At 51.7% G+C, this 23,652-nt stretch overlaps 2 protein-coding genes and 3 non-coding genes across 5 annotated transcripts; 3 read left to right on the plus strand and 2 right to left on the minus strand.

Annotated features, from left to right (window-relative positions):
• Nucleotides 1-910: 910 nt before the first annotated feature.
• Nucleotides 911-16,171, plus strand: CDR2L (cerebellar degeneration related protein 2 like). Its single transcript, XM_042833044.1, has 5 exons — nucleotides 911-1,028; nucleotides 10,050-10,162; nucleotides 11,358-11,506; nucleotides 12,314-12,478; nucleotides 13,374-16,171. Exons 1-5 carry the CDS (start codon nucleotides 950-952, stop codon nucleotides 14,257-14,259), a joined length of 1,392 nt encoding a protein of 463 aa, XP_042688978.1. The 5' UTR covers nucleotides 911-949; the 3' UTR covers nucleotides 14,260-16,171.
• Nucleotides 16,172-18,773: 2,602 nt separating this feature from the next.
• Nucleotides 18,774-21,027, plus strand: MRPL58 (mitochondrial ribosomal protein L58). The gene is made up of 6 exons (XM_042832807.1): nucleotides 18,774-18,914; nucleotides 19,096-19,132; nucleotides 19,455-19,514; nucleotides 20,127-20,209; nucleotides 20,307-20,476; nucleotides 20,813-21,027. The coding sequence occupies exons 1-6, from the start codon at nucleotides 18,774-18,776 to the stop codon at nucleotides 20,895-20,897; spliced, it is 576 nt and encodes a 191-aa protein (XP_042688741.1). The 3' UTR covers nucleotides 20,898-21,027.
• Nucleotides 21,028-21,526: 499 nt separating this feature from the next.
• On the plus strand, nucleotides 21,527-21,599 carry TRNAR-UCU. The gene has a single exon. It is a non-coding gene; the product is annotated as a tRNA-Arg (tRNA).
• A 386-nt stretch (nucleotides 21,600-21,985) lies between these two features.
• TRNAR-CCU lies at nucleotides 21,986-22,058 on the minus strand. The gene has a single exon. It is a non-coding gene; the product is annotated as a tRNA-Arg (tRNA).
• Nucleotides 22,059-22,680: 622 nt separating this feature from the next.
• Nucleotides 22,681-22,753, minus strand: TRNAR-UCG. The gene has a single exon. It is a non-coding gene; the product is annotated as a tRNA-Arg (tRNA).
• Between the last annotated feature and the right edge of the window lie 899 nt (nucleotides 22,754-23,652).

Raw genomic sequence — 23,652 nt, forward strand, 5'->3', positions numbered from 1 at the left:
GCTGCTCACAGCAGGGTTGAGGAAGCTCTCTGGTGCAGATCACGTCTTTTCTGGGCTCTTGCATAAACATCTTGCATGCCTTTCCTGTAGGCACCACTGCAGGTAATGCAATTGGGTATAAATCTGGGAGCTCCATCACACAGAAGGTAAAAATCCATCTACACACACTGTCACATTAGTTCATACCTTAGAGTCTCTGATGGACTCCATGGCTAATGAGGACAAACAAATCACGTAAACAGAAGTTTGCCTTCCAGAAAAAGAGAAAAGCTTGGAGGACAAGCACTGACTTCTTATCAATGTTACCAAATGCAGGACACTGTAGAGAAGACACCAGGCTAAGGTGATGCTACGGGTCTGCTCATACGGGTCCCGTCTTTCACACCCACAACAACACATCCGAACCAGGTGAGAATGCCACATTCCCACCGGAGAGGAGGCTGACACTCACCCGAAGCCGCAGAGCCGCCCGCAGTAAAGCCGGACCGCCCCGGCCCGCAGCAGCGCGAATCGGGAGCCAGAGATGCCCGCACTCCGGGAGGGGAGCCTGAGGGCGGCTGGGCGTGGAGGAGGAGGAGATCGGCCTCGCCCCCCCTTCCCTGTCGCCGGCTTTCCTTGCAGCATTTCCATGCTAGAGGTCTCCACCGAGCTGCGGAGAGAGGATCTGCCTGGCTGCGCCGGGCCCTCTTCCTTCCTTTGTGCATCCCCCGGCCCCTCCGGCTACGTCCCCGTTTAATCCCCATCCCTTGGAGCCTCCCCCGGCCCCAGCGGCAGCAGAAGCCTCCCTCGGAGAAGCAGAGCCCGGCAGCGGCCAGGAGCCGGTTGCCACGTCGTACCACCCGCTTCCCGGCCCGCATCCCTGCCTCCATCCCTGCCTCCATCCCCGCTGCCGGCGGCGGTGGGGCCCCCTCGGCGCATGCTGCTCGCCTTCCCCGGCCCCTGCTGCTAAATGCTGAGTGCTGACAGGATGGAAGAGTTTCAGAGCGAGGAAGAGGAGCCCTGGTACGACCAGCAGGACCTGGAGCAGGGTAAGGATGGGGGACACAGGCAGCTGCCAGGGGTGGAAGCCCAGGGGGAGAGGAAAAAAACAAAACAAACAGGAGGTGGGAGGTAAACTCTGAGTGAGGGGTGGGATACCTTATCTTAAGGCTTCTGTTTGCTCGGCAAACCCAGCATCTCATCTTGCAGCCTCACCTCCATGGAAACGTCAGCTCTGCTGCTCCCAACAGCCATCCTGACTAAGGAAAGTTTGAGATGCAGGGAGCCCATATCTGCCCTCAGCACCAGCCAGGTGTCCTTTGGCGGTACAGCAAGCTGGTTCCCCAGAAAACATGCTGGGGGCAGAATCCAACATGGATAGTTCTGACACTGCCTTCATCTCCAGCTGGCTGTAGGCAGTCATCAGGCACACTAGTTAGAAACAGATCTACAGATCTTACAAATAAGGTACTGCTAAGATGTAGGTGCTGGAAGTGTTGCCCAAAGCTCTTACTGTCCAAGCTTAATCCCAAAGAATGCTTATAAGTAACCTTATTACTTCTGGAGGTTTCTTCAGTCAGCCATAAAAGTGGGAAAAATTGAGGAGGAGAGAAAGGAATGCCAAGGTTCAAACAGCAAAAATAGGTTTGCCAGAGAAAGATAAGCATTCACTTGTGTAGTTTGTTTTGAAGTAACTGCCTGCATTTACACTAGTTCTTTGTAATGTTTATCCTAAGCTGTACAGTTAGTACCTGTGTATATTTGGGGCTTCTTTTTTCTGAATGCTTAGCTTCATATTTTGAGTCAACGTAGCTGAAAGAAGTTGTGTTTTTGAGCAGCTGCCAAAGAATGAACTGAATTGTCAATGTATAGAGAAGAGTTTTTGGTACCCAAATGCAGTTGTCCTTCTGACGTGTTATGCTCTACATGTGTTATGGTTCTACATCTGCTCCAACCAGCTGACTGCCAGCGGGGACATTGCAGCCCAGCACCACTCCAGTACATTATGTCATGATTTGAAGTTTGCACAGCTTCAGCTGCAGGGCAGAGGCCCAGCAGGGAATGACAGCCAGCCCAGAGGGATTGTGCAGCTGTTTTTTTTACCTCAATTTCTCAATTAACAGGAAGTATTAGTAGATGGATACTAGGCCCTCTTGTTTCAAACACAACGCTCAGATTAAACCATGGCAGAGAAAGAAGATAGAGCTATCAGCTGGGTTAGCATGCAGCCTTCGACTCCTCAGAAATTCACATTTCTAGGTGACACCTTCTCCTGGCTCAGCAGGGACCTGTGCACTGCCCAAGGGGCAGGAGGCAGACTGAGGAGCAGCAGCACTACAGATGAGTAGTGGGAGAGTTGAGCCACACAGGACTCAGGTTTTTAGCCTAATGCTGTCTCTGGTGTCAGGTTCGTGAGTCAGCGCTGGCTCCCAACAATAAGAACACCTTCCTGCTGCTGGCCAGGTTCCCTGCTCTGTCCCAGCCATGTACATGCAGAAGAGCTAACTCCAGATGATAAATTCATGCTGAGGATAGGCTCCACCTTTGAGCAGACGCAGGACTGGAGGAAAACAGACCCAAAGCAAGTCCCAAGTGTGGGGCTCACTGTCTCTGTAAGGATGGGGGCTGTGCAGGTTTGCACAAACTTAGGAGAGATGGAGAAGGCTGTAACTGAAATCAGCCAGCTGGAAAGGTCCTGCGGGGTAATCACAACCATAATTAATTTGCACAATGCACTATGAAGGACAGTGCCAGGCTTGGTCCATGCCTGCCATAGCAGCACCCAGAGGTCCTTGGAGATGGTACAGTCCTGATGCTGTCAGTTTGGAAATTAGGAGTGGAAGCACAAGGCAAGACATCCAGTGCAGCATGATTAAGAGTTGTGCTGGCATTACTGAGAGGAGCAGCATGCCAAGGGACATGCCAAAACCATGGCTGGCAGCAGCCAGGAAGGCAGATGACAAAAGCAGAGACTAATCCTTGGGAGCAAGGGTGGGAACAGCAACGTGAGCTAAGGGAGAGAAGGTTCTGCTGTGCATCAGTTGGTTGCTGGCCTTATCATCTTCTCACAGCATCAAATATTTATTATACTTACACCCAAAACTGTTTGCTAAGCAATGGATGGCTTAACCAGGAGCTCCATGATGATTATGTTAATTAACCATTTTAGCACCACGGAGGAAACCATGCTTTCAGTTCTGTGCTGAGCACCTGTTACTTTCCTCCCCATCCTCCACAGTGCTTTGGCTTGCTGAATCAAATCAGTTTTCCCAAGAGAACAAACTCCAATTATTCCTTCCCTCCTGAAGGACCCATAGTCCTTCATCCATCACATGCCTTGGAGGCAGCAGGACCCAGACCCCAGCCTCCCACCACACCCAAGTGGATTGGTGCCTTCCAGAACCCTTGACCTGTTCCCTAACAATAATCCCACACTGTTCAAGGTGATGTACATACCCTGAGCACAGGGTGTATGTGCAACCAGATCCCGAGAGAATGAACAGAAGCTAAAATTAGATAATCTGAGCTGGGGACAAGTGAGGATGTCTTTTCAGCTCCTCATAAGCATTTGTGTTCAGAAGGCCATGTGCCAGCAGAAACACATCTGGATCCATACAGAGCAGAACAGACCCAGCAGCTATCTGGCAGCTCTCTGGCCTCGATCTCCACCTTTCCACATCTTCCCAGCCTCCCACCTCTCTGCCAGCACTCAGGTCTAAGACAGAGTGCAGCCCAACAGGAGGGCTCCCAACACTCTCAGGAGCCTGAATACAGCCTCAGTGAGTCAGCCAGCAGGACAAGGAACCAGAACCATCCCAACACCACTGCAAGACCAACAGCCCTCTCCTCCTGGGCAGCCACAGAAACTTTTGGGCCAAACCATCTGCACTGCAGGCTAAGGACCTTATGGCTTTCACCTCTAAAGGTCTCCAGATTTAAGATACTTAATTCCTCCTCCTCCTGCCAAGCACCTGATTGCTTTGCTAAGAAAAAAAGACACAAGGTGCTGAGCTTGCACCACACTCCTCACTCATCCATGTGAAGACCCAGGGTCAGCAGTACACCAGTAACCAGCTGCAACCATACCCATCAATTTTCTGCATCACCCAGACATCAGATACAGGGTGGTCCGTACAGCTGCAATCACACTCTGCTTGCCCAAACATTGGGGTGCAGTTAGAACCCCAAAATCTGTCCCTCATGTTGCCTTCCTGGCAGCCCATCTCTGCAGGTGAGCCCTGCAGCCTGCTGCCTTCATCCCCGCAGCAGGCAGGACAGTGCTGCCTGCATAGCTGAGCCACTCAGAGCTGTGCACTGCCGCAGGCAGGTTGTGGAAGTAGAAAGTTTTCAGTAACTAATTGCTGAGCTGCTTGGAGATGATCAGAAGGACTAACGCACAGGGAAATAAGGCAGCATTTTGGTTAGTCTTCAAGGAGAGGAAAGGGTGAGAGCCTCCAATTCTGAGTAGAAAATATCCATATGCATTTTCCTAGAATGTAAGTTGTCCTGCTATGTGAAGGAGGCAAGCAAACAGGGAGTAAGAATCCCACACAGTGACTTCCAGGACCTGCCGCCTGTCTGACACAGAAACTCATTTCTATGACTGCTGAACCTTGGGCACATACTTCCAGCTGTGGGAAGAAGCAGAACTGGGGGAACTACTGTGTGTTTGCAGCCTCAGGGCTGTCCTGAAGGACCTCCTGCCCACAGCAGCCCCAGCCGCTGCTTCTTTGTGGGCCAAGGAAACTTGAGGATGGCATCCATCCATGGCTCTACCTGCAGCTGTGGGCAGCTGTAGCAGTTGTGCTGAACTTGGTTGCCCCAGAACTGTTCAGGACCTGTGTTCCCTCCAACAGGAGCAGCCAAGCCAGCCAACAATAGCTGCGGGTGGGGTGCTGTCCTCCCCAGTGCTGGGTCAGTTACAGCCTCCTGCCCCCAAAACCATCAGGGAGATTCCCACATGGCAGAAGTCCATGCATTTGTGTCTTTAGCTTTAAGAGTAAAAGCTTCTCTCTACTCATGGTTCCCCACATCCCAACATAATTAATTAACTAGAGCTTTGCTGCCTGGAGGGAGGGTGCCCACAGGAAAGTATTGGCTTCCTTTCTCTCTCCTCTTTCCTCACTTCTTCTCCTTATCTCCCTTTTATGTATTTATTTAGGGCTCTTTCTGGTTTCTGGTCCACGTGCACAACCAGGGCCTCCACCAGTCACCGAGCTCTTAGAAACCATCTTAGCCTACAAGGCAAACACAGACATGGAGGCTGTTTAGGTAAGGGAGCAGTAGGGAAAGACAGATGCAGCCCAACTGTGGTCTAATAGCACGCTCTGCGTTATCATGCTCTAGCGATACAGCAAAACACAAGTCGATGGCTGTGGGCACAGGATGGGACTGCTGTGGATGAGTTGGTGTAGATGCATACAGCTTATAAGCAGGGGCAGCCAACCTAGGGCTCAGGCGTTAACTTATTGCCCACGCTTGGAGAGCCTCTCTGCAGCACAGTGTAGTACAGACAGCACATCCCTGAGCCCCTGCCCTGCTCCGGGATGGGATTCGCTGCCAGGGAGCAGGTGGGGTCACTGCTCTCATTGCCCACCAAGGTTTCCCAGACAGAGCCACTCTGTTACTCTTTGCTTGTCTTGAGCCCCTGCAGAATGCATCTCTGTGGTCACAGGAGCTCCCCCCTGCCAGGGCTGCTTGCAAAGCCAAAAGCAGCCCATAGGTTCAGAACAAACTATGCAAGAAAAAAAAAAAAAAAAAAAAAAAAAGAAAAACAAAAGCAAGCAGGCAATCCAGCAAATCTCATTAGACTAACGGAACTGCCCATGTGCCCAGCACTAGCTCAGCCCAACTGGAGCCATGCTTTGAATGGGCATGCTGACATGGCTTTTCCACATATGCCTGTAGGTTGTTTGTGAGATGTGTGATGACACTTGCTTCATCTGCACCCCAGCACATTCCCCTGCACAGGTTTGTAAGGGGTAAGCACTGATTCCCTCCACAACCTGTCATGGAGCAGCAGTAAGAGATATACAAAAGCTGATCTTCACTGTAATGTATCCAGACAGCACAATCTCTTGCAACTAAGGAGAAAAACAAATGAGCAGTAAGCACACCCTACCCTGGGGTAAACCAGTATCGCATCATTTATTTAGATTTTGAAAGGAATAATTGCACCTGCCCTTGACTCTAAGTACCCGTGTGTAATGGAGCAGACAGCAAATGCAATTAAATTAAACGTCAACAACATTAAACATCAGTTCTTAACTCTCAGCCTACCCCATCCATCAGCTCACAGTCACCCTGCGCTTCCTCCAGAGTCCATGCACCAGGGTTCTGCTCGCTGCTCCTCCCCAGTGCTCAGCAGGTGAATTTGCTGTTGGCAGCAGCAGGAGCAGCCACCCTCACTGCAGGCTCTTTAGGAAAGGACCACAAGTAACTCCTAAACAGACACTGAACCAAAGGACACATCCTGCATAAAGCCCTGCACAGTGTGAGCCCAAGGACCTGTAACAGCCCTTGCAGGCCTGCCTGGCTCACACAGCTCAGGATCACCACCAGCTCTCCCCAAGGACAGAGGGGCGCTTAAACCCCTGTAATTGTCTGCATCAGCCCTTCAGTCCCTGCTGAAAATCCCCAGACTTCAGCATTTCCTAAGGATATGGACATGATTTGTCCCATCTGACCAACAAGAACTCCAGGAAGAGCTGGGTTTCTTATCAGAGAGAAGATGGGGGAAAGCCTAAAGCAGTGCTCTAGGTGGTGGCTTCCTCCAGAAAGCTGTATTTACAAAGACAGTGACACAGTTGTGCCAAGAGCTGCTGAAGCATTCCCTGCGCAACACAAAGCTGCAGCCAAGGATAGAGAAAAGCATCCTTCAGGGTGCCCAAAGAGATGCAGGCCAGACCAGGAACACAAGAACAGCTGCAGATTTGTGTGCCATAACGCAAGCTGCCTCAGCCAGGAGGCATCCAGCCCCACAGCCGTTCACATCATCCTGTGCAGGGGTTGCTGCAGGATGCTGCTGCAGGGGAACACCTTGTGCCTTGTTCCACAGTTTCTTTAAGAGAGTGACAACCTGCTGCAGAATCAGGACTTTTTGGGGGGGTGTTACCCAGTGATGCAGTCCCAGCACAATTACCTCTGGGTCACCTCTGCAGCTGCAAGACATTTGCCTCCCAAGATGAAGGAAAAACACTGCAACAGCAGCAGCTCCCCTGTGCTAGGCACTGCCCAGATCCAACCCCAGCTCCCCTCTCACCCTACGCTCTCTCTCCTTGCTTTCCCATAGAAGCTCACAGGGAAGCACAGCCCTCCCTCTCTAGAGGCAGATCTTTGTTTAGGGGCGCAGGGCGTCTCCTGGGCTGCACACATCCTTGGGGTCATGGTCCCCACCTCCCCAAGACAATTTGATCAACACTTGTCTCCCCCAATCCCCTCCACAAGTCTGATATCCCTGCGGGCACTGTTTAAAAGTTGAATGCTGGCTGTTTCACGGGTGCTGCCTTCAGCACCATGGCTTCATTTCTCCTTCTGCACAGAGCAGGGAAGGAGGCATCACACGAACTGCTGAATTAGCACAGGCTGCACAGCACTGGCTGCCCAATCTGGTGGTGAAGAAGCGCAGAGGAACACAAAAGCCTGGGGGGAATTTAACAGTCCTTACTCCGCTGAACATCCCCTTGATAAATTCACACAGGCCCAGGATGCTGTCCTCTCTATGGAGAGGAACTTCGTGCTACCCAAGCTTGCTTGAACTAATCACAGCTTTTCTAATCAAGATAAGTCTGCTCTAAAGAGGACATTAAAACACATCTCTACAGCATCCCCTCCCTCCTACAGCCCAGGGAAAACAACAGGTGGGAAGGAAGGGACTCAGCAGGTGTGGGGCAGACAGGATTAGGGGGATGCTTCAGCCGGCTGGAAGGGAGTGTGCGTGATGATTGCTGAGGCAGTTCAGTGACGCTGAAAAGACCAATTCGCCCACATCCTTCAAGCACGGAATCTCTCAGGCCCTTAAGCTCACAATGGAAAGAAATTTCCTCCTTGGAGCTCACCCCTGTTCTTTCTTCTTTCCCATTTGTCCCCAGACACTGCCCATTTCCCCCATTAAATGATTGCTGAGTCCTTTAAATTACAATGTAGGATCTCACACTACGTAATCCACTTAACTCAACTCCAGCTGATTAAATTGGATGCCATATGGCGAGAGAGCATTGGGGTAATCCGTAGGGACAGGGACACACTTGACTCATTACCTGAAGCCCTCTGCTCCATGCCAGGCTCTCCTTGCTTCAGAAATCAAGTAGGACAGATGTGATTTGCAACATGCCCCTCTCCAGCAAGGACAGGGGCTCTGGCAAGGTGGCAGTGCCATTAAATACTATCCCAAGCTGCTTAAAGGCACAAGTTCTCCTCTGTCTTCGCTGGTGTCTGGCTGTTTTTCCAGTCTCTAGCTGGCACAGCAAACACTCACTCCCTTGTGGGCACTTTAGAAACCAGAGAAATTCAGCGCTCAGCAAAAAGAAGTCTTTCCTAGAAGGATACATCCCTATAGCCCAGGAGGGCTCACAGCCCTCAGATCAGGTAGCTGTGTGACAATGACAACTATGATTAAAAAGACATTTCCTAGAGTAACACCCTGAATGAGGGCACTGCTGAGAATCCCTTCCCACGGTAAAGGGGAGATCTGAGGACACACAACAGCTGCTAGGGAAATGGCCCCCAGCAACGCTGGGGCCAAAGCAATCATCACTCAAACTAATAACACAGCAGCACTTCCCACAGCATTATCCAAAAGGAGGATCACATCCTAGCACTCCTCTCATGTAAGAGATTGTGTCCAAGCAGCCAGCATCAGCCTCATTTTGCAACGTGACTTCTAAAATGAGCAATTTTCCCAGGCACAGGATATACCCAAGGGGTCCTGATTCCCCCCCTGTTATTCTATTAATAAGTTATCACTGCTTCCCAATCAATTGCATATCCAAATTAACTGCAGAGAAAAACTACAGCGGCTCTCAGCCCCAGCAGAGGCTCTACAAAACACATTATAGCTGCAGGCTGGGGACCAGGGTAGTGATGGGCTGAGAAAGTACCAGGGCAGGAGCAGTAACACACAGCTATACCTGGTTTCCTACCTTCTTGCTTTGAAGGCTTAGGGTCAGGCTTACTTGCTGGTACCAAACAAGCCAGACACTCCCCCCCGGGAGCACCAAGGGAAATGAACGCCCATACAACTGCCTGAGGCCGGGCTTTGTAAAGACAACCAATTGCTTGGAAAGCAAAGGGCTACAATCAGAGCCAGCTGTGCCACCTCGGGCTCACAAACAGCATCACCTGAGGAGCTCAAGCTTTGGCCAGCATAGGAATCACAGAGTCCTGGGTTGGAGTTTCTTTACCCAAGACAGCAAACTCGGTAATTTAAGCAGCTCACACTGTCAATGTTTATTTTCCCTACACTCCTCCTAACACCCAAACATCTCAGCAGCCTCCCCCAAAGCATTCAGAGGTGGCGGTAAGGGAATACATAGCGTTGGTCCTCGCCTTGGAGCTACCTGGAGGAGTGCAGCAAGGCTGCAGGACTGCCAACCCCTGGGGCCATGCACAATTCTATTGCTCATGTCACTCTGTTAGTGGTGATGGATGGAGGCTGACAGGGAAGGCATGGTAATCCCTTCATTAGAGATAACAATATCATTACAGAGCATCCCCAAGGCTCTGCAGGGCCTCACCAACCCTTGTTCTCATCCTGGAGGATGCAGAGCCCCAGTCAGGCCCACAGGAGATGGGGATGAAGATGGGGATGGGGGGCTGATCTTCAGCCTCAGGCAAGCCTTGTGGGTCTGATCCTGGCTGCACAGTGCATGGTGCCATGCAGAAAGGTGATGTAGGCTGTCTCAAGCTCAGCTACCCTTTGCTCCTGCAGCCTATCAAAGATGGAACAGGACAGATTGTGAATGTCCTGTAAATGTGTATCTGCATCAAAACCTGCTGCTAAAGCAGCCCTGTGCAAAGCAAGCTGTGCGTGGAGCAGGAACCACAGCGACTTTGTCCCTTCTGCTTTTCAGACTTGCACCTGGCTGCTGAGCTGGGGAAGACACTGCTGGAACGCAACAAGGAGCTGGAGGAGTCCCTGCAGCAGATGTATGCCACCAACGAAGAGCAAGTGCAGGAAATCGAGGTGGGGACACACGCTAGGGACAGGAGTGGCTGGGTCACTGCTGTCATCTCAGAGTGACACTGCCAATCCCAGCAGCACAGACTGGAGGAAGGGATGTGCCATGGGGGATGGAAGCAGAAGTCCCTTCCATATGTGCCTGCAGCAGGGTGGATTAAGGTCTGGGTGAGGTGCTCCCAGCCACGGCTGACTGACCCTCTCACCCCTGCACAGATGTGCACCAGATTTTGGCACCAGCGTTGGTTGCAGCTGCGGCACCTGTGGCCTCTTCCTGCCCAACCTCTGTGCTCATTTCTCAGCACTCTGCTGCTGCTTTTCCTTGGTTCCAGGCGCTCTTAATCACGTTTGTTCTCGACCAGCCCCTTGGCACCCCCTGAACACAGCCTCCTTTGTCCAAGGCACAAAGCAGCTTTTTCTCAAAGAGCTGCAATCTGCAGTGCTGTTTCATGCACCCTTTGGGCTCAGGGCATTACTGCCCACGGCACCAAGCCGAGAGGCTTAAACTCACTGCGCAGGGCGGGTTTGCATCTACTGGAAGACTTCCAGAGATCTGTGAATTAAAAAAAGATTGGAAACCACCAATTTACAAAGGCATGGGGCAGAGACAGGCAGGAAACTCTCAGCACATGGCACTGCAAGGAGCAGAGAGAAGGGCTTTGTGTCTTCACAGCCCCAGATTTAGGATCTGATCCCAGCCAGTGCCCTTGTGCCACGCTGTGCAGGGTGAAAGCTTTCAGACTGCTGCAGAGGCTGCAGGAAGGGGGCTATGGCCACAGCTCTCACATTTCACAGATTCAGACTTTCTGCAGCCTGAATTCCTACAAAAAATGCAGCCTCTGCGATTGATCTGTCAGATGATGCAGTAACCATTGGGCCGAGCACACTCAGCTCCAGTAAAGAGTCACATTCTCAGGGATATTGATTTCCTTGGGGTATTGTGAATAAAAAAGAAGCCAAGTAGAGAGAGTGAGGTTAGTGCTCTTCACAGAGGACGAGGGTGGGGGGGAGGGGGGAAATTATGTTTTAGACACACAATCATGTAAGCAGGAATTCCTCCACTGGAAGAAGCTTCAGTCAGATGGAGGATAAACTGGCCACAAGACACAATGAAGCTAAGGCTGTAGGAACTTCTGCTCATGAGACAACCCGGGTTTGGGATGTGGAGTGTTTTTTTTCTCTTTTTTTTTTTTTCTTGCAGTACCTGACCAAGCAGCTTGAGATGCTACGGCAGATGAATGAGCAGCACGCCAAAGTCTACGAGCAACTAGACCTAACAGCACGGGACCTGGAGCTGGCAAATCAGAAGCTCGTGCTGGAAAGCAAGACATCCCAACAGAAGATACAATGGTACAGCCTCCTCTGGTCCCACACAGTGAGGCTGGGACGCCTATCCCACCTTCCTCCCACCCCAGGGCTCAGCGTGCTCTTGCTGCTCCAACCATTCTCTTATCAGGCAGGTTTGGCAGCTGGGACCAGGCAGAGAGAGGCACAGAGACCTTCCTGCATGGAGAATGAGCCTCCTTCTATAAGAAGCACATGATGGTACAAGGGAGGTTCTGAGCACGCAGTGCACTGGGCACGGATCCAGCATTTAGCTAGACCAGTTTGTCGATAACTTCTTCTCATACAACAGCCTCACGACCAAGGTCATCCCTGGAAACAGACTAAGCCACGTCCTTATGCTACAGCATCTTCTGCAAACAGCTGTGCAGATAGGGAGCCTCAAAGCAGAGGGGGAGTTTTGGAGCAGCTTTAGGAACTGTGCTCACAGCCAGAATAAAACAAAATTTCTGTCTCGTGTTTATTTCTACAAGAGAAACAAGAGGAAGAGTAAAGTGCTTGAGCCCTTGTAGTGCAGAGATAATCCAGGATAGCGCTCGTGTCTCAGAGCTGACTCAACCAACAGATTTGAGGTTAGAGGGTCTTCTGTTGGTGTATCCCTTGGCTCTGCTGTAGTCCTCCCTTTTTTACAACCCACACCACTCAAAAGGGAGAGCAGCCTCTGCCATGACAGCAAAGCACCTTCACGCCCTCAGGGCACATGCTAGGACCTCCATAGACCAGCTTTCTCTATGGGGGGGAAAAAAAAAACCCTTTCAAAGATCTGTGACTGCTGTGCCCATCTCCTCACCTTGCTCCCTGCTCTCTCCACAGCTTGACGGAAACGATTGAGGGGCTGCAGAACCAGGTGGAGGAGCTGCAGAAGCAGGTGGAGGAGATGCGGAGCTTGGAGCAGCTCCGCATCCGGCGGGAGAAGAGGGAGCGGCGCCGAACCATTCACACCTTCCCCTGTCTGAAGGAGCTGTGCTCCAGCCCCAGGTATGGAGGGCAGAGCTGTGGCTCTGGTGGCTCTACAGCCTTCTGCCTCTGCAGGGAGGCAGAGGGTCAGTCTCTTTCTTTAGGACAATTCCAGCAATTCCCATAGCCCCAGCAGCACAAATGAAGGTATGCCACATACTGCACAAACACCTTCAGCACTATTGCTCACTTGAGCCTCCTTAAATCCCTGCCACCGTGCTAACTCACTGACCCTCTAAGGATGTTTCTTGCTCAGCTTTGTCCATAATAGAGGCTTCTTTAAATAGATAAGTAATCAATAAAGTTTTTTACTGAAAGCATTCGCTGCGAGAGGATACAAACAGCGGCACAGGGGATGTTATGAGGGTATAAAACCCCCAGCAAAATCCACTTGGTGTTCCAGTGGTTCTTCCCCCACATCCTCCCAGTGTCCCTCCATGCCTCATGCCCACAGTGTTGCCGCTCTGCAGTCGGCTCTGAAGGTCACTCTGCCCTTCAGTAACTTAGAAATCTGTTCAATATCCCACGCCTCGGGGGGAAACCATGGAGCTTTCCTTTTTTCAATCTGTTCCAACAAGATGGGATGCCACAGGCGCTTCAGTGAGGTGAAAAAAACAATCTCCCAACAGAAGGGGGAAGTGCACTGTATTGCTTCCCAGGAAGGGAGCAATGAAGAAGAGGCAACTCATCACATCAGCATCGCTTTCTGCCTCCTCCTTCACCTGGAGGATTTGGAACTGGCTGCCCAGGGAGATGGTGGAGTCACCGTTCCTGGGGGTGTTCAGAACTGCGGAGATGTGGTGCTGAGGGATGTGGTCAGATGGGCTGGAGTTGGGCTGGATACCCTTAAAGATTTTTTCCAACCTTAGTGATTCTATGATTCTTTGATTTGCTCACACACTTTCTACTCTTCCAGGTATGAAGATGCATTCCAGGTCCACAGCTCCTCAGCAGAGTTCAACCAGAAGCCGCTGGAGCGGGAGAACGAGCGCCTCCAAGCCATGGTGGATTCCTTGAGGTCCCAGGTGAACCAGGAGAAGCAGCGCAAAGAGCGGGTGGAGCGGGAGTACAGCTCTGTGATTCAGGAGTACTCGGACCTCGAGCAGCGTGTGTGCGAGATGGAGCACTGCAAGCTGCGCATCAAGGAGCTGGAGGCAGAGCTCGTGGAGCTGCAGCAGGTGAAACAAGTCAAGAAGTATCTGCTCAGCAGGGAAGACAACCTGTCTGAGGCCCTCCTGGAGCCACTGAATAACGCCCCAGAAGCAGATTACATCGACCTCTCAGAGGAAGAGGGAGGGAAAAGTCACGGGCCCTCAATGACACCTTCCCCAAACCACCCCGTCCGAAAGAGCTGCAGTGACACAGCTCTCAATGCCATCGTCACCAAGGATGCCGTGAGCCGGCACGAGGGCAATTACACACTGCATGCCAACAACGTGCGCAAACGGGGGATGTCCATCCTGAGGGAGGTGGACGAGCAGTATCATGCCCTGCTGGAGAAGTACGAGGAGCTCCTGAGTAAGTGCCGGCAGCACAAGGACAGCGTGCGTCACACAGGGGTGCAGACCTCCCGCCCCATCTCTCGTGATAGCTCCTTCAGAGACTTCCGGGGAGAAGGGTTTGAGTTGGAAGAGCGAAAATCCATGGAGAAGACCATCAGCAAACACGTGGAGGCCGTGGACAAGCGGCTGGAGCAGAGTCAGCCCGAGTACAAGGCTCTGTTCAAGGAGATCTTCTCCCGCATCCAGAAAACAAAAGCGGACATCAATGCCACAAAGGTGAAAAACAAGAGCAGCAAATGAGCCCTGCCACTCTGCAATCCCCGCCTGCTATCCCAACAGCCGAGTCTTCTCTTCAGCTCCAGGAAACGTCACCAGCCCCACTGCTTTGAAGGTTTGAGAGGCCTCGTGGTATGTTCTTGTATGGGAAGGGAGCGTCCATCGTATAATTGCAAGGAAATGTCACAGAGACTCAGTTCGTGTTTTTAAGCTTGGGCTCTGGTGACTTGTTGGACAAACTGTACATTGTAGTTAGAGGATTTCAGAATCTGTATGATGGATCTCTGCATGAGACAGACTTCTCAATAGCAACAGAAACCCCACCACAAAGAACTGTTCACCTCCCCCATCCTTTTCAGCTCGTCTTACAGTCCAGTTACATGCGAGCAAAAGCCTGGATGTCCTCCAGCACTGCAGCAGCCAGAGTTTGGCTTCGCAGCAAAGCAGTATGAACCATCAGAACTTCAGGGGCTGCTCAAGAGCACCAGCCCAAGCCTTCACATTGGTTTTATGGCTAAGAACCTACACTTGTACCCAAGAGAGCTACCCCCACCTTTCCCCTTCCCCATAGGGCAGTTTGTTCTTGCTGTCCAAGCCATTCTCTTGTCAGTCAGGTTTTTCAGCTGTTTACAATGCAAGTTCATTGCGACTGGAAAAACTTGAAGAGAAACATAGAATTGATTATTCTGTCTTCATCAATATCACCTAGTAACTCACTCCACACCCTCCAGACTTTGTAGGCATATGGGATTTCCTCGCTTTAAAACTCTCTCAGTATTTCATCCCAGATGTATCACTGTGCCTGGCAGGAACTTGATTACCAGGGCTTTCCCATAAGCTAGATAAGAAGTGCTGTTACAGTTTCAGAGACATGCTTTCACCTCACTGTCCGGGTACCAGCCCTCTGCACTGTGCTATCCAACAGGATGTCACTGCCTCCAACGCAGCAAGCTCCTCCAGTACAGCTTGCATGGGCTTGCAAAGCTACCTAGCAGTGACTCAGTGCAAGTGGTAAAGCACCACACTCGTACAGCATTGGGACCGCTGGCCCAGGCAGTGCTGATCACACATTGCCCTACACTTTTGCTCTGTGTTCACAGTCAAGAGGACAGATTTCAGTCTTCTGTTGAAAATAATCTATCTTGGCTGAGATACTGTCTCCAAAGGTCATCACCTCTCATGTTCCAGCTCACTTTCCAGCACTGGAATCTCTTCACTTTTGCTTCCGCAGACATGCAAACACAGCCAAAGTGCTGCTGCAGTCTCAGGAATCATCACTTTCCATTTTTCATAAACCAGAAGCTGATCTTGTTTGAACAGACACATGTTTTAGGCAGAGAAGCAGTATTTCGTCACAGCTTAGGCAACACCCCGAGCACTGTGCCACAAGAAATGAGCAGTTCAGTGTAAGCTACCTATTCTGTGCTGGCCCGGAGAAACTGTAGGCCAAATTTGGATTCTGTTTTCACCAGCTTATATCCCAAAAATTTGGGTAAATAGTTGGGATTTTTGCAACATTTATTTATGTCAGTCTCAATTTGGCTTTGGAGGGGGAAGACTGTTAAAACTGAACTATCCTCCAGGTCTCAGGACTTGACACTATGAAGAGCTACCTTTCTTTCACTCACAACGGAATTCATGCAAAAAATACCCCTCCGTCCTTTGTCTTTCGTTAAGCTGAGTACCGCTGAGGCCAGTCGGCAGGGGGCGATGCCCAAACCCACCTGCTCCAGAAGCCTCCTCTACTCCCCACCACCAAACGCTCCTTGCTTCCACGCTCTGCATCTTCAGGTGCCCTGCGGCCCCCGGCTCAAGAAAATTAGGAGCCATCAGCACGATTGTGGCTACCAGCTCTACAACAGTATGAGAACCTTCATGCCTTATTTATTTATAATGGAAAGCAGTTGACTAAAAATAAATAAATAAACAAAATGAACAATGGCAACAAAAGCTGCATCCCATTGATTTTCTCAGTGTCCCCCAGTTTCTGTTCTATTACAGGAGCTGGCATGACCAGCTCCAGTGCCCTCGTGCACTTGTACCAAGGGATCTCTGAAACAGTGTCATTTTAAGTCAGCCAGTGCTTCCTCTGCAATCACCTGCCTGTTGCAGATGCGTGGGAAGAGGACTGCCTTCACTTTCCATTTTAAACCATAGCGTGTGAATCAGCATCCCAGTTAAGCATACATCAGATTAAATACATTTTCAAACGCTTTTTTCTCAGATAAAAAGAAACACTGTTACTCTCAGACTTTCTTTAAAGCCCTTTTTACTTTTAGGTCCAGCACAACAATTATGTCTTTGATTACCATGTACGATTTGGGTCAAGTAACTGCTTCAGGCTTCTTTGCAGAAAGCAGAGGGACATGCTGAACTACACTGCTGCATTATTTATACCATGCGCATGTTGCACTTGGACTAGGAGCATTTGCCACATGATGAAAACACTCTTCTGTTAGCTCAAAAGTTTATAAAACTGCATCATTTCTAAACTTGTAATTCGAATGTTTTTGTCTGAAAACCAGACATCAAAAAATGGCTGATGTAAGGAACAGGATATTGGCGAAAGAAGCAGCTGCAGTTTGTTCAGCAAAGTGCTGAGGGCATTCTTTCTGCATCCAAAAATATGAGTGGCCATATATATATGTCCTGATGACTGTGCGATTCAGAGTCACTCGGTTATTTTTTTTCTTAAATTAGACTTTCAGCAATCAAAGGAGGAAAAAAATAAGCATGTTTTGACCTTTCATCCCACCTTCTATTTAAACTTTGAAAATTCCAAAGAAAACTCTACATCTTCATTACAAGAGGTAAGAGTAGTGTTAAATAACCACATTGCTGCAGAGACTGGTCTAACGAAAAGCAGCAGCTATTTAATAGCACACCCCAAGAATCGGGACAGGAAGAGAACAAGAGCATATCCAACTATAATGAGCAGGTACAACAAAATAGGAAACTACTAATTTCAGCATTCATCAAAAGTAATCCCCCTGTTCAGATCACAGAACCGAGGTTAATAAGGATACAGCTTGTCAAGAATTCAGTTTGAACGGAATACAGAAGGTGACTTTAAGACAAGCACACTTCCATCAGTCCAGTCATCCAAGCAGAGCTCATTCTGCTTTTTCAAAGGCTCTCTGGGCACCTGAGCCATCCAGCAGTGTGGGAATGAAGCACGAGCAGGGCTGCCCCTTTCACAGAATCACAGAATGGCCCAGGTTGGAAGGGACCTCAAGGATGACGAATCGCCAACCCCTCTGCCACATGCAGGGCCACCAAACTTCACATTTAGGATCAGACCAGGCGGCCCTGGGCCCCATCCAATGGCCTTGAACACCTCCAGGGATGGATGGGGCATCCGCAGCCTCTCTGGGCAGCTGTTCCAGCACCTCACCACTCTCATAGCAAAGAACTTCCCCGACATCCAACCTAAATCTTCCCTCCCTCAACTTAACACCATTTACCCTTATCCTGCTGTTATCTACTCTTCCAAAGAGTTGATTTCCCTCTTGTTCAAAGGCTCCCTTTAGGTGCTGGCAGGCTGTCTCACTGTGGTTGCACGACCTTCACGCCCCGTCCGCAGCCCTGCCGCACACCGCACAGTGACGCCTTTCTTGGCACCCCACCAGCACAGCGGTAACGCTGACGCGTTTAATGGCAGTTGGTGAAAAGCTTCGGAGGTCTCACCCACCCTCCGGCAACAAATCCCAGCAATTTACCAGTTTCCTCCTCTAAATTAAGGTCACCAGATGGCGCGGTCTCTCTCTGACGGTTCTGCTCTTTCTCCTTCAAGCTTTCCATTTTCTGGCCGGGGAAGCAGAGCGGAACCCATCCTCACCCCCTGGCCCGTGGTTCAAACCCAGAGATGCGGTCACGCTGGAGCACGGCGCTGCCAGCTCCCCCAGGAGCCACCGACCCTCACCCCTCAGCCCCCCTCGGGGCTCAGAGCTCCCACCGCCCAGCTGGAGCCCAGCCCCGCGCAGCGCCGTGCCGCTTTTAAGCACCGTTCTGACTTCGCGCACAGGTTTCCAGGCACCGCCGTCGGCACCCGACAAAACACCGGTGCTGACGGCAGCCCCGCGCTCTGCCGGAGCGCCTTCCCGGCGCCAGAAGCTGCCGCTCCTGCCCGCGGTCACGAGGCGCAGCTCAGCAGCCCTCGGCTGCCGGCTCCGCAGGGCTGCGCTGCCCTCGTGCTCCGCTCCCCCCCCAGCACCTCTCCTCCACATCTGGGAAACGCGTCAATAAAGGTTACGGTACACGCGCACAGGTGCATAGATACACACTGATCGCGTACATGAATTTTTCGCTCCTCCAACGTGCTCCGAGGAGCTGCCGCACCGAGCTAAAGGCGCCTCAACCGCCTCCTGGCGCCTTCCACGCCCCTCGGCAGGCGGCCCGGCCGCACAGCGCGCCCGGGCACCGCGCGGCCCCACGAGGCCCCGGAACGCAGCGCGCGGCCGCCGTTTCCAGGGGACGCCGTTCCGAAGGGCGCCGTTTCCAGGGGACGCCGCGCCGCGCCGCACTGTGGAAGCACCAAGATGGCGGTGCGCGGGCCCTGGGCGCTGCGGTTCCTCACCGCCCGCTTCTCGCAGCGCGCCGCCGCCGGCACCGAGTTCCGCAGCGCCTACAGCTTGGACAAGTTGTACCCGCCGCGGGACGGCGGCACCGCCAGCGACCCGGCGAGTGGGACCGGGGTCGCGAGCGGGTGGGATTGGGCTGAGCTGGGCCCTGGGGCGCAGCGCGGCCTCGGCGCGGTCACCCCGCGGCAGGCAGGGCCAGGCCCGAGGCGCCCGTGAGGCTGCCCCGCCGCCTCGCTCACCGCCTAACGCTACTTCCCTCCCCTTCCCTCGTGTTTTCCAGGAGGAGGCCAGGCCAGCGGCCCTCAACATCCCCATGGGTGAGTGTCACGGCTCAGCAGAACTGACCCCAAGCGTTTGTGGCCCGTGAAGGCACGTGGCACGACAGCACAGAGCCGGCACCGCGTTGTGGGCTCCGTGTGCTTTAAGAGCAGGTCGCCCATTTTTGCTGTCCTCTTGATGAATAGCAAATATTTAGAAAATGTGATTTAAATTGATTGACTCTAGAAAAGTCAGCGCTCAGTTTGAGCTGAAAGCACCGACAGCAGGCTTCTTTCAGCCTCACGTGCAGCATTTTGGGATGTTGCTTACCCCTGTTCCCCGCCACAAAGCTAAGGGCAGCACGGTGCTGTTCTCTTCCAGACCGACTGACTGTATCCTACAGCCGGAGCAGTGGCCCTGGTGGGCAGAATGTTAACAAAGGTATGAAAGGGGTTCTCGGACTTAAGGAAAAGTCCCAGTCAGCATCCAAGCCTGAAAGCTGTTTCTCTGTTCTCTACGGTAAAATATGAGCCTGAAATTAAAAGAGCACCTTTGTACTGTCTAATGTGAGTTTTTCATTATTACTTACATTTTAACATTTTACATTTTAACAACTCCTTAGTCTTTGCAATGCCTGAGACAAGTGCTAGCAGTCATTCTCCCAGAAGCATTCTTACTGTGTCACGAGAAACATCACTTCTGTAATCTGTTTTCACTGAGCATGCAGTAAGCCAACTGGATTCTTCAGCTTTCTATGCAGTAAACTGTTTGCTTAACTCAAATAAGGAAACAAAAAATATTTCCTCTTCTGCCAGGTAGGTATTGGCTAATAATTGCAGTAAATTTTATAATGTGTAGAAGTGCAAATACCATAAAATTGTCTTTTAGAATAGTATGCAAAAAAAAAAAGTAGCAAGAAATAAATTGTGATCCTTCAGGAAATTTACACTGGTATCAGAATATGTTCAAAGTCAGCAGTGAACAGACTGAACTGCCTCATAAAACCCAGGAACGCCATCTATTGCATTGAAAAGGTCCTGTTTTTCCTCCCAGTGAATACCAAGGCAGAAGTCAGGTTCCACCTGGCATCAGCAGACTGGATCCCAGAAGCTGTAAGAGAAAAAATGGCATCAGTGGTAACTACCCTCTCCCCTACAACACTTCACAGTTCCAGCAAAAATTTGACAAGTCTAACAAAGTTTCAGTGATCACAGCATGCTTTTCCCTCCTCAGCACAGAAATAAGATAAACCGAGCTGGTGAGCTGATTGTGAACTCCGAAGAGAGTCGTTACCAGATGAGGAACCTGGCGATTTGTTTAGAAAAAATCAGAGTCATGGTCACAGAAGCTACTGAGAAGCCCAAGGTGGTGTCTAAGGAGACTGCACAGCAACTCATAGCCAGGTACCATTGTTGAGATTGCCTTTATTTGCACTCTTCACTGGGGAGGGAAAATAAAAGAGATACGATTTACTGTCCTTTCTAGAAGCAACTCGATAAAGACAACAGTAGGATCTTCTGGTTAAAATGCCCATCAGGGACAAAAAATTATCTTCTCAGGAAACATTTAAATGTGATTTAATGGCAGATATTCAGAGTTTTTCTTTAAAAAACTAAACAAAACCAAGAACGGGGGATGTCCAGTGCCTGTGGACATTTGTCAACTCTTAGCTGAGCATTTATTAGAGGGTTTGTTGCTTTTTTGTGTGTGCACTAAAGAATCTTTTCATTGTGTTTTAGGGTAGAAAAAATGAACCGTGAACGATTAAGACAGAAAAAGATACACTCAAATATAAAACAGAGCAGGAAGGCAGATTTTGACTGAGAGCAGAGGTGGAAGTCTTTCGTGTACTGCCTTTATAAGGAAATATTGTTGGCAACAGTAGATGATACTAAACTGATCTGGTAAAGTCTGTCTAAAAATGCAAATAAAAAACATATTTATAATCTGCTGACCTCTTGTGCTTCGTCCAGTCCTCTGTATCTTTCTAAGAGCTCCCTCTGCTGCTGAACGTACAAGCAGCAATAGATCGGGTGGGAAAGAAAGAATAAAAGCTTTGTGTCTTCAAATACAAATAACAATTCACCATTTCAAGCAATTTACTCAGATTTTAGTTAGCTGACTTTTTTTTTCCTACCAACTAAGAAAAACTAGGCTTTAAAGCCTAAAGCCACGGCAGGAGGTCAGCAGGAGGGAATTGCGCTCTTTTCAGCACTTATAGACAAAAACCATCCTCTTAAGTGCAGGGGTGATCTGGTCCTTGAAGCGCAGCTTCGTGAAGCCTCAGACAAAGCAGCTTTAAGAGCCGTGACCGGTACCGACCTGAGCAGCACGAGCCGCACGGTGCCCCTGGCGCCCGCGGTGCTGTGGCAGCACGAGGTCCGGCTGTTCCACCGTATGGGGCGGCGACTCATAAAGGCACTGAAAGCACGCATTTTTTGTCACCTTGCAGGGCCCCAGTGGCCTAATGGATAAGGCACTGGCCTTCTAAGTCAGGGATTGTGGGTTCGAGTCCCACCTGGGGTGAGCGGGGGTGGTGTCCTCTTTTAGGCAAGGAGGGAAATCTCTGCCCTGGCCCTGAGGTTCGCAGCTCTGAACGCAGTTCAGGCCGCTGCCTCCATCCCATCTCTATGCACAACCTGCCAAGAAACAGGAGCAAACGAAACACAAATTCTTTCCTCCAGCCCTTGCAGGAACCCAGGGAGGTAACGCGGTCATTTACGATCATTCCTGCTGCCTCAGCGACCACAGAACGTCGTTGCTCACGACAGGATTTTGGAGGAGGCGGGCCGCTAACTTTAAACAACCTCAGACCACGGTGGTGCAGGGGGGGAACCCCGGAGCGACCGCGATGGAAAAGAAGACACCGAACTGCTGCTGCGCCCCGGCAGTACACGGGAGGGGAAAAGATCCACCCCAGATGGGACTCGAACCCACAATCCCTGGCTTAGGAGGCCAGTGCCTTATCCATTAGGCCACTGGGGCTGCGCGGGAGCATCCTCCGGTGCTCCTGGTTAACTCTCTGCTGGCCGGGCGGACGCTGCGCCCACGGCGCCAGCACGCCGTTCAAGGGCTCCGCGCCTCCTCCCGAGCAGCGCGGCTCTGCTCCCGGTAACAGCACGGGAGCTGCTGCGAATCGCACAGGCGGAGGTGTGAGAATCGACGAGACCGCAGCGAGAACGGGGCCAGCAAATACCAGAGCCCCCCGCACTGAGCCCGCAGGTTAAAAAAAATAAAATAGGCCAAAAGGAAAGGGAAGAGAAAGGCACAGAAGCCGTGCGGCCTCACGGTGTCTGTCCTGCCCCAGGGCCAGAACGGACAAAGCGGCAGGGTTCGTAGACCGAGTCTCCGACGGAGTAAAAGCCCGGTTCCGCCCGCCCCCCTCATAACGTTTCTTGCCGCCCTAAGAGAACACAACACCAACCCCACCACGCACCTGAGCGGCCCCAGCCTTTTATCGAAACTGGCCACAGCTGGGAGCGGAGCTCCGGGGGCCACAGCCTACCCCAAAACCGGGCCTCTGCGCTCATTGGCGGTCCCTCCTCTCGCGGCAGCCAGCGCCGCAAGGATACCTTCAGCTGAGACCAAACGATTGAGTGATTTAAAACAACCACGAAGGGACTCGAACCCTCAATCTTCTGATCCGAAGTCAGACGCCTTATCCATTAGGCCACGTGGTCCCCTCACCCTCCATTTTGGGAACAGTGACAGACACCGACGGCCCCAATGGTTACACGCCCCCCAGCACTCACAGACGTACCTCACATCCCCATTCCCTGCCTCCAGGAACCACCGTAGCCCTCCCAGGCGAAAGCTGGTGACAGCAGGAAGCGGCAGGAGGTCCCCACGGGACATCATAGCACCCACCCCGCCCCGCCCCCTTTTGCGGCTGCACGGCACAGGAGTCCCACGGGCGGTACGCAGTGTTCTCTGCGGCTGTTCAAACCGTGCTTCTGAGGACGGCAGAAATCCAGCACACAAATGCAATCCGAAATCTGGGGCACAGGAGCGCGGGCGCTCTGATCTCCGCGGCCACGCAGCTAGACTTCAGCCAGCGTGCCGGGGGGGGCAGCACCCACAGACGTGCGCCGCGGTCCGCGTGGCCTCTCGTGCAGCACGCCGGACTGCAAGGAGGGATTCGAATCCACCGCTAGGGAATCAGTCACCGCAGAATTCCTGTGCTTATCTTTCCCGGCGCTGTTTTATTCCCTCTGCGCACCCTAATCCGCGCCCACCGGCTGGTAGTGCGGCTACTGGGAGCGGCACACGCGCGGTCTCCTCCTGCCAGAAGCTCGGCCCACAGGTGGTGAGGGAGACAAACAGCAGAAGCTGTTCGATCTGATAGCACCGGAGCGGGACCGTCGCTGAGGCAGTCCCCCAAAGTGTGCAGTGAGCCAAGCAGGGCCATGGAGATCCCAGCGTGACTGCAGCCGCAACACCTGCAGGGCATTGCCTGCAGCGCAGCGCGGGGTCGATCCGGGCCAAAGTGGCTCTGCTTTCCAGGCAGCTGAGTCATTTCCTCCCTCACCTAACAGGGAGAAATAACTTGGAAAGAAACTTCACTTTAGGTTTCACTGGT

Source organism: Centrocercus urophasianus, unplaced genomic scaffold (assembly GCF_019232065.1).
Source record: "Centrocercus urophasianus isolate 14NV4802_14NV808 unplaced genomic scaffold, USGS_Curo_1.0 seq_40, whole genome shotgun sequence".
Classification (NCBI taxonomy): domain Eukaryota; kingdom Metazoa; phylum Chordata; class Aves; order Galliformes; family Phasianidae; genus Centrocercus; species Centrocercus urophasianus.

What these genes read in the sequence shown, in the direction of transcription:
- MRPL58 (XM_042832807.1), top strand. Translation starts at nt 18,774, where the DNA reads ATGGCGGTGCGCGGGCCCTGGGCGCTGCGGTTCCTCACCGCCCGCTTC. An exon ending in GGCCCTCAACATCCCCATGG is followed by an intron (nt 19,133 to 19,454) that starts GTGAGTGTCACG and finishes GTTCTCTTCCAG; the next exon opens with ACCGACTGACTGTATCCTAC. An exon ending in TGGGCAGAATGTTAACAAAG is followed by an intron (nt 19,515 to 20,126) that starts GTATGAAAGGGG and finishes TTTTCCTCCCAG; the next exon opens with TGAATACCAAGGCAGAAGTC.
- CDR2L (XM_042833044.1), top strand. Translation starts at nt 950, where the DNA reads ATGCTGAGTGCTGACAGGATGGAAGAGTTTCAGAGCGAGGAAGAGGAG. An exon ending in AGCAAGTGCAGGAAATCGAG is followed by an intron (nt 10,163 to 11,357) that starts GTGGGGACACAC and finishes TTTTTCTTGCAG; the next exon opens with TACCTGACCAAGCAGCTTGA. An exon ending in TCCCAACAGAAGATACAATG is followed by an intron (nt 11,507 to 12,313) that starts GTACAGCCTCCT and finishes CTCTCTCCACAG; the next exon opens with CTTGACGGAAACGATTGAGG.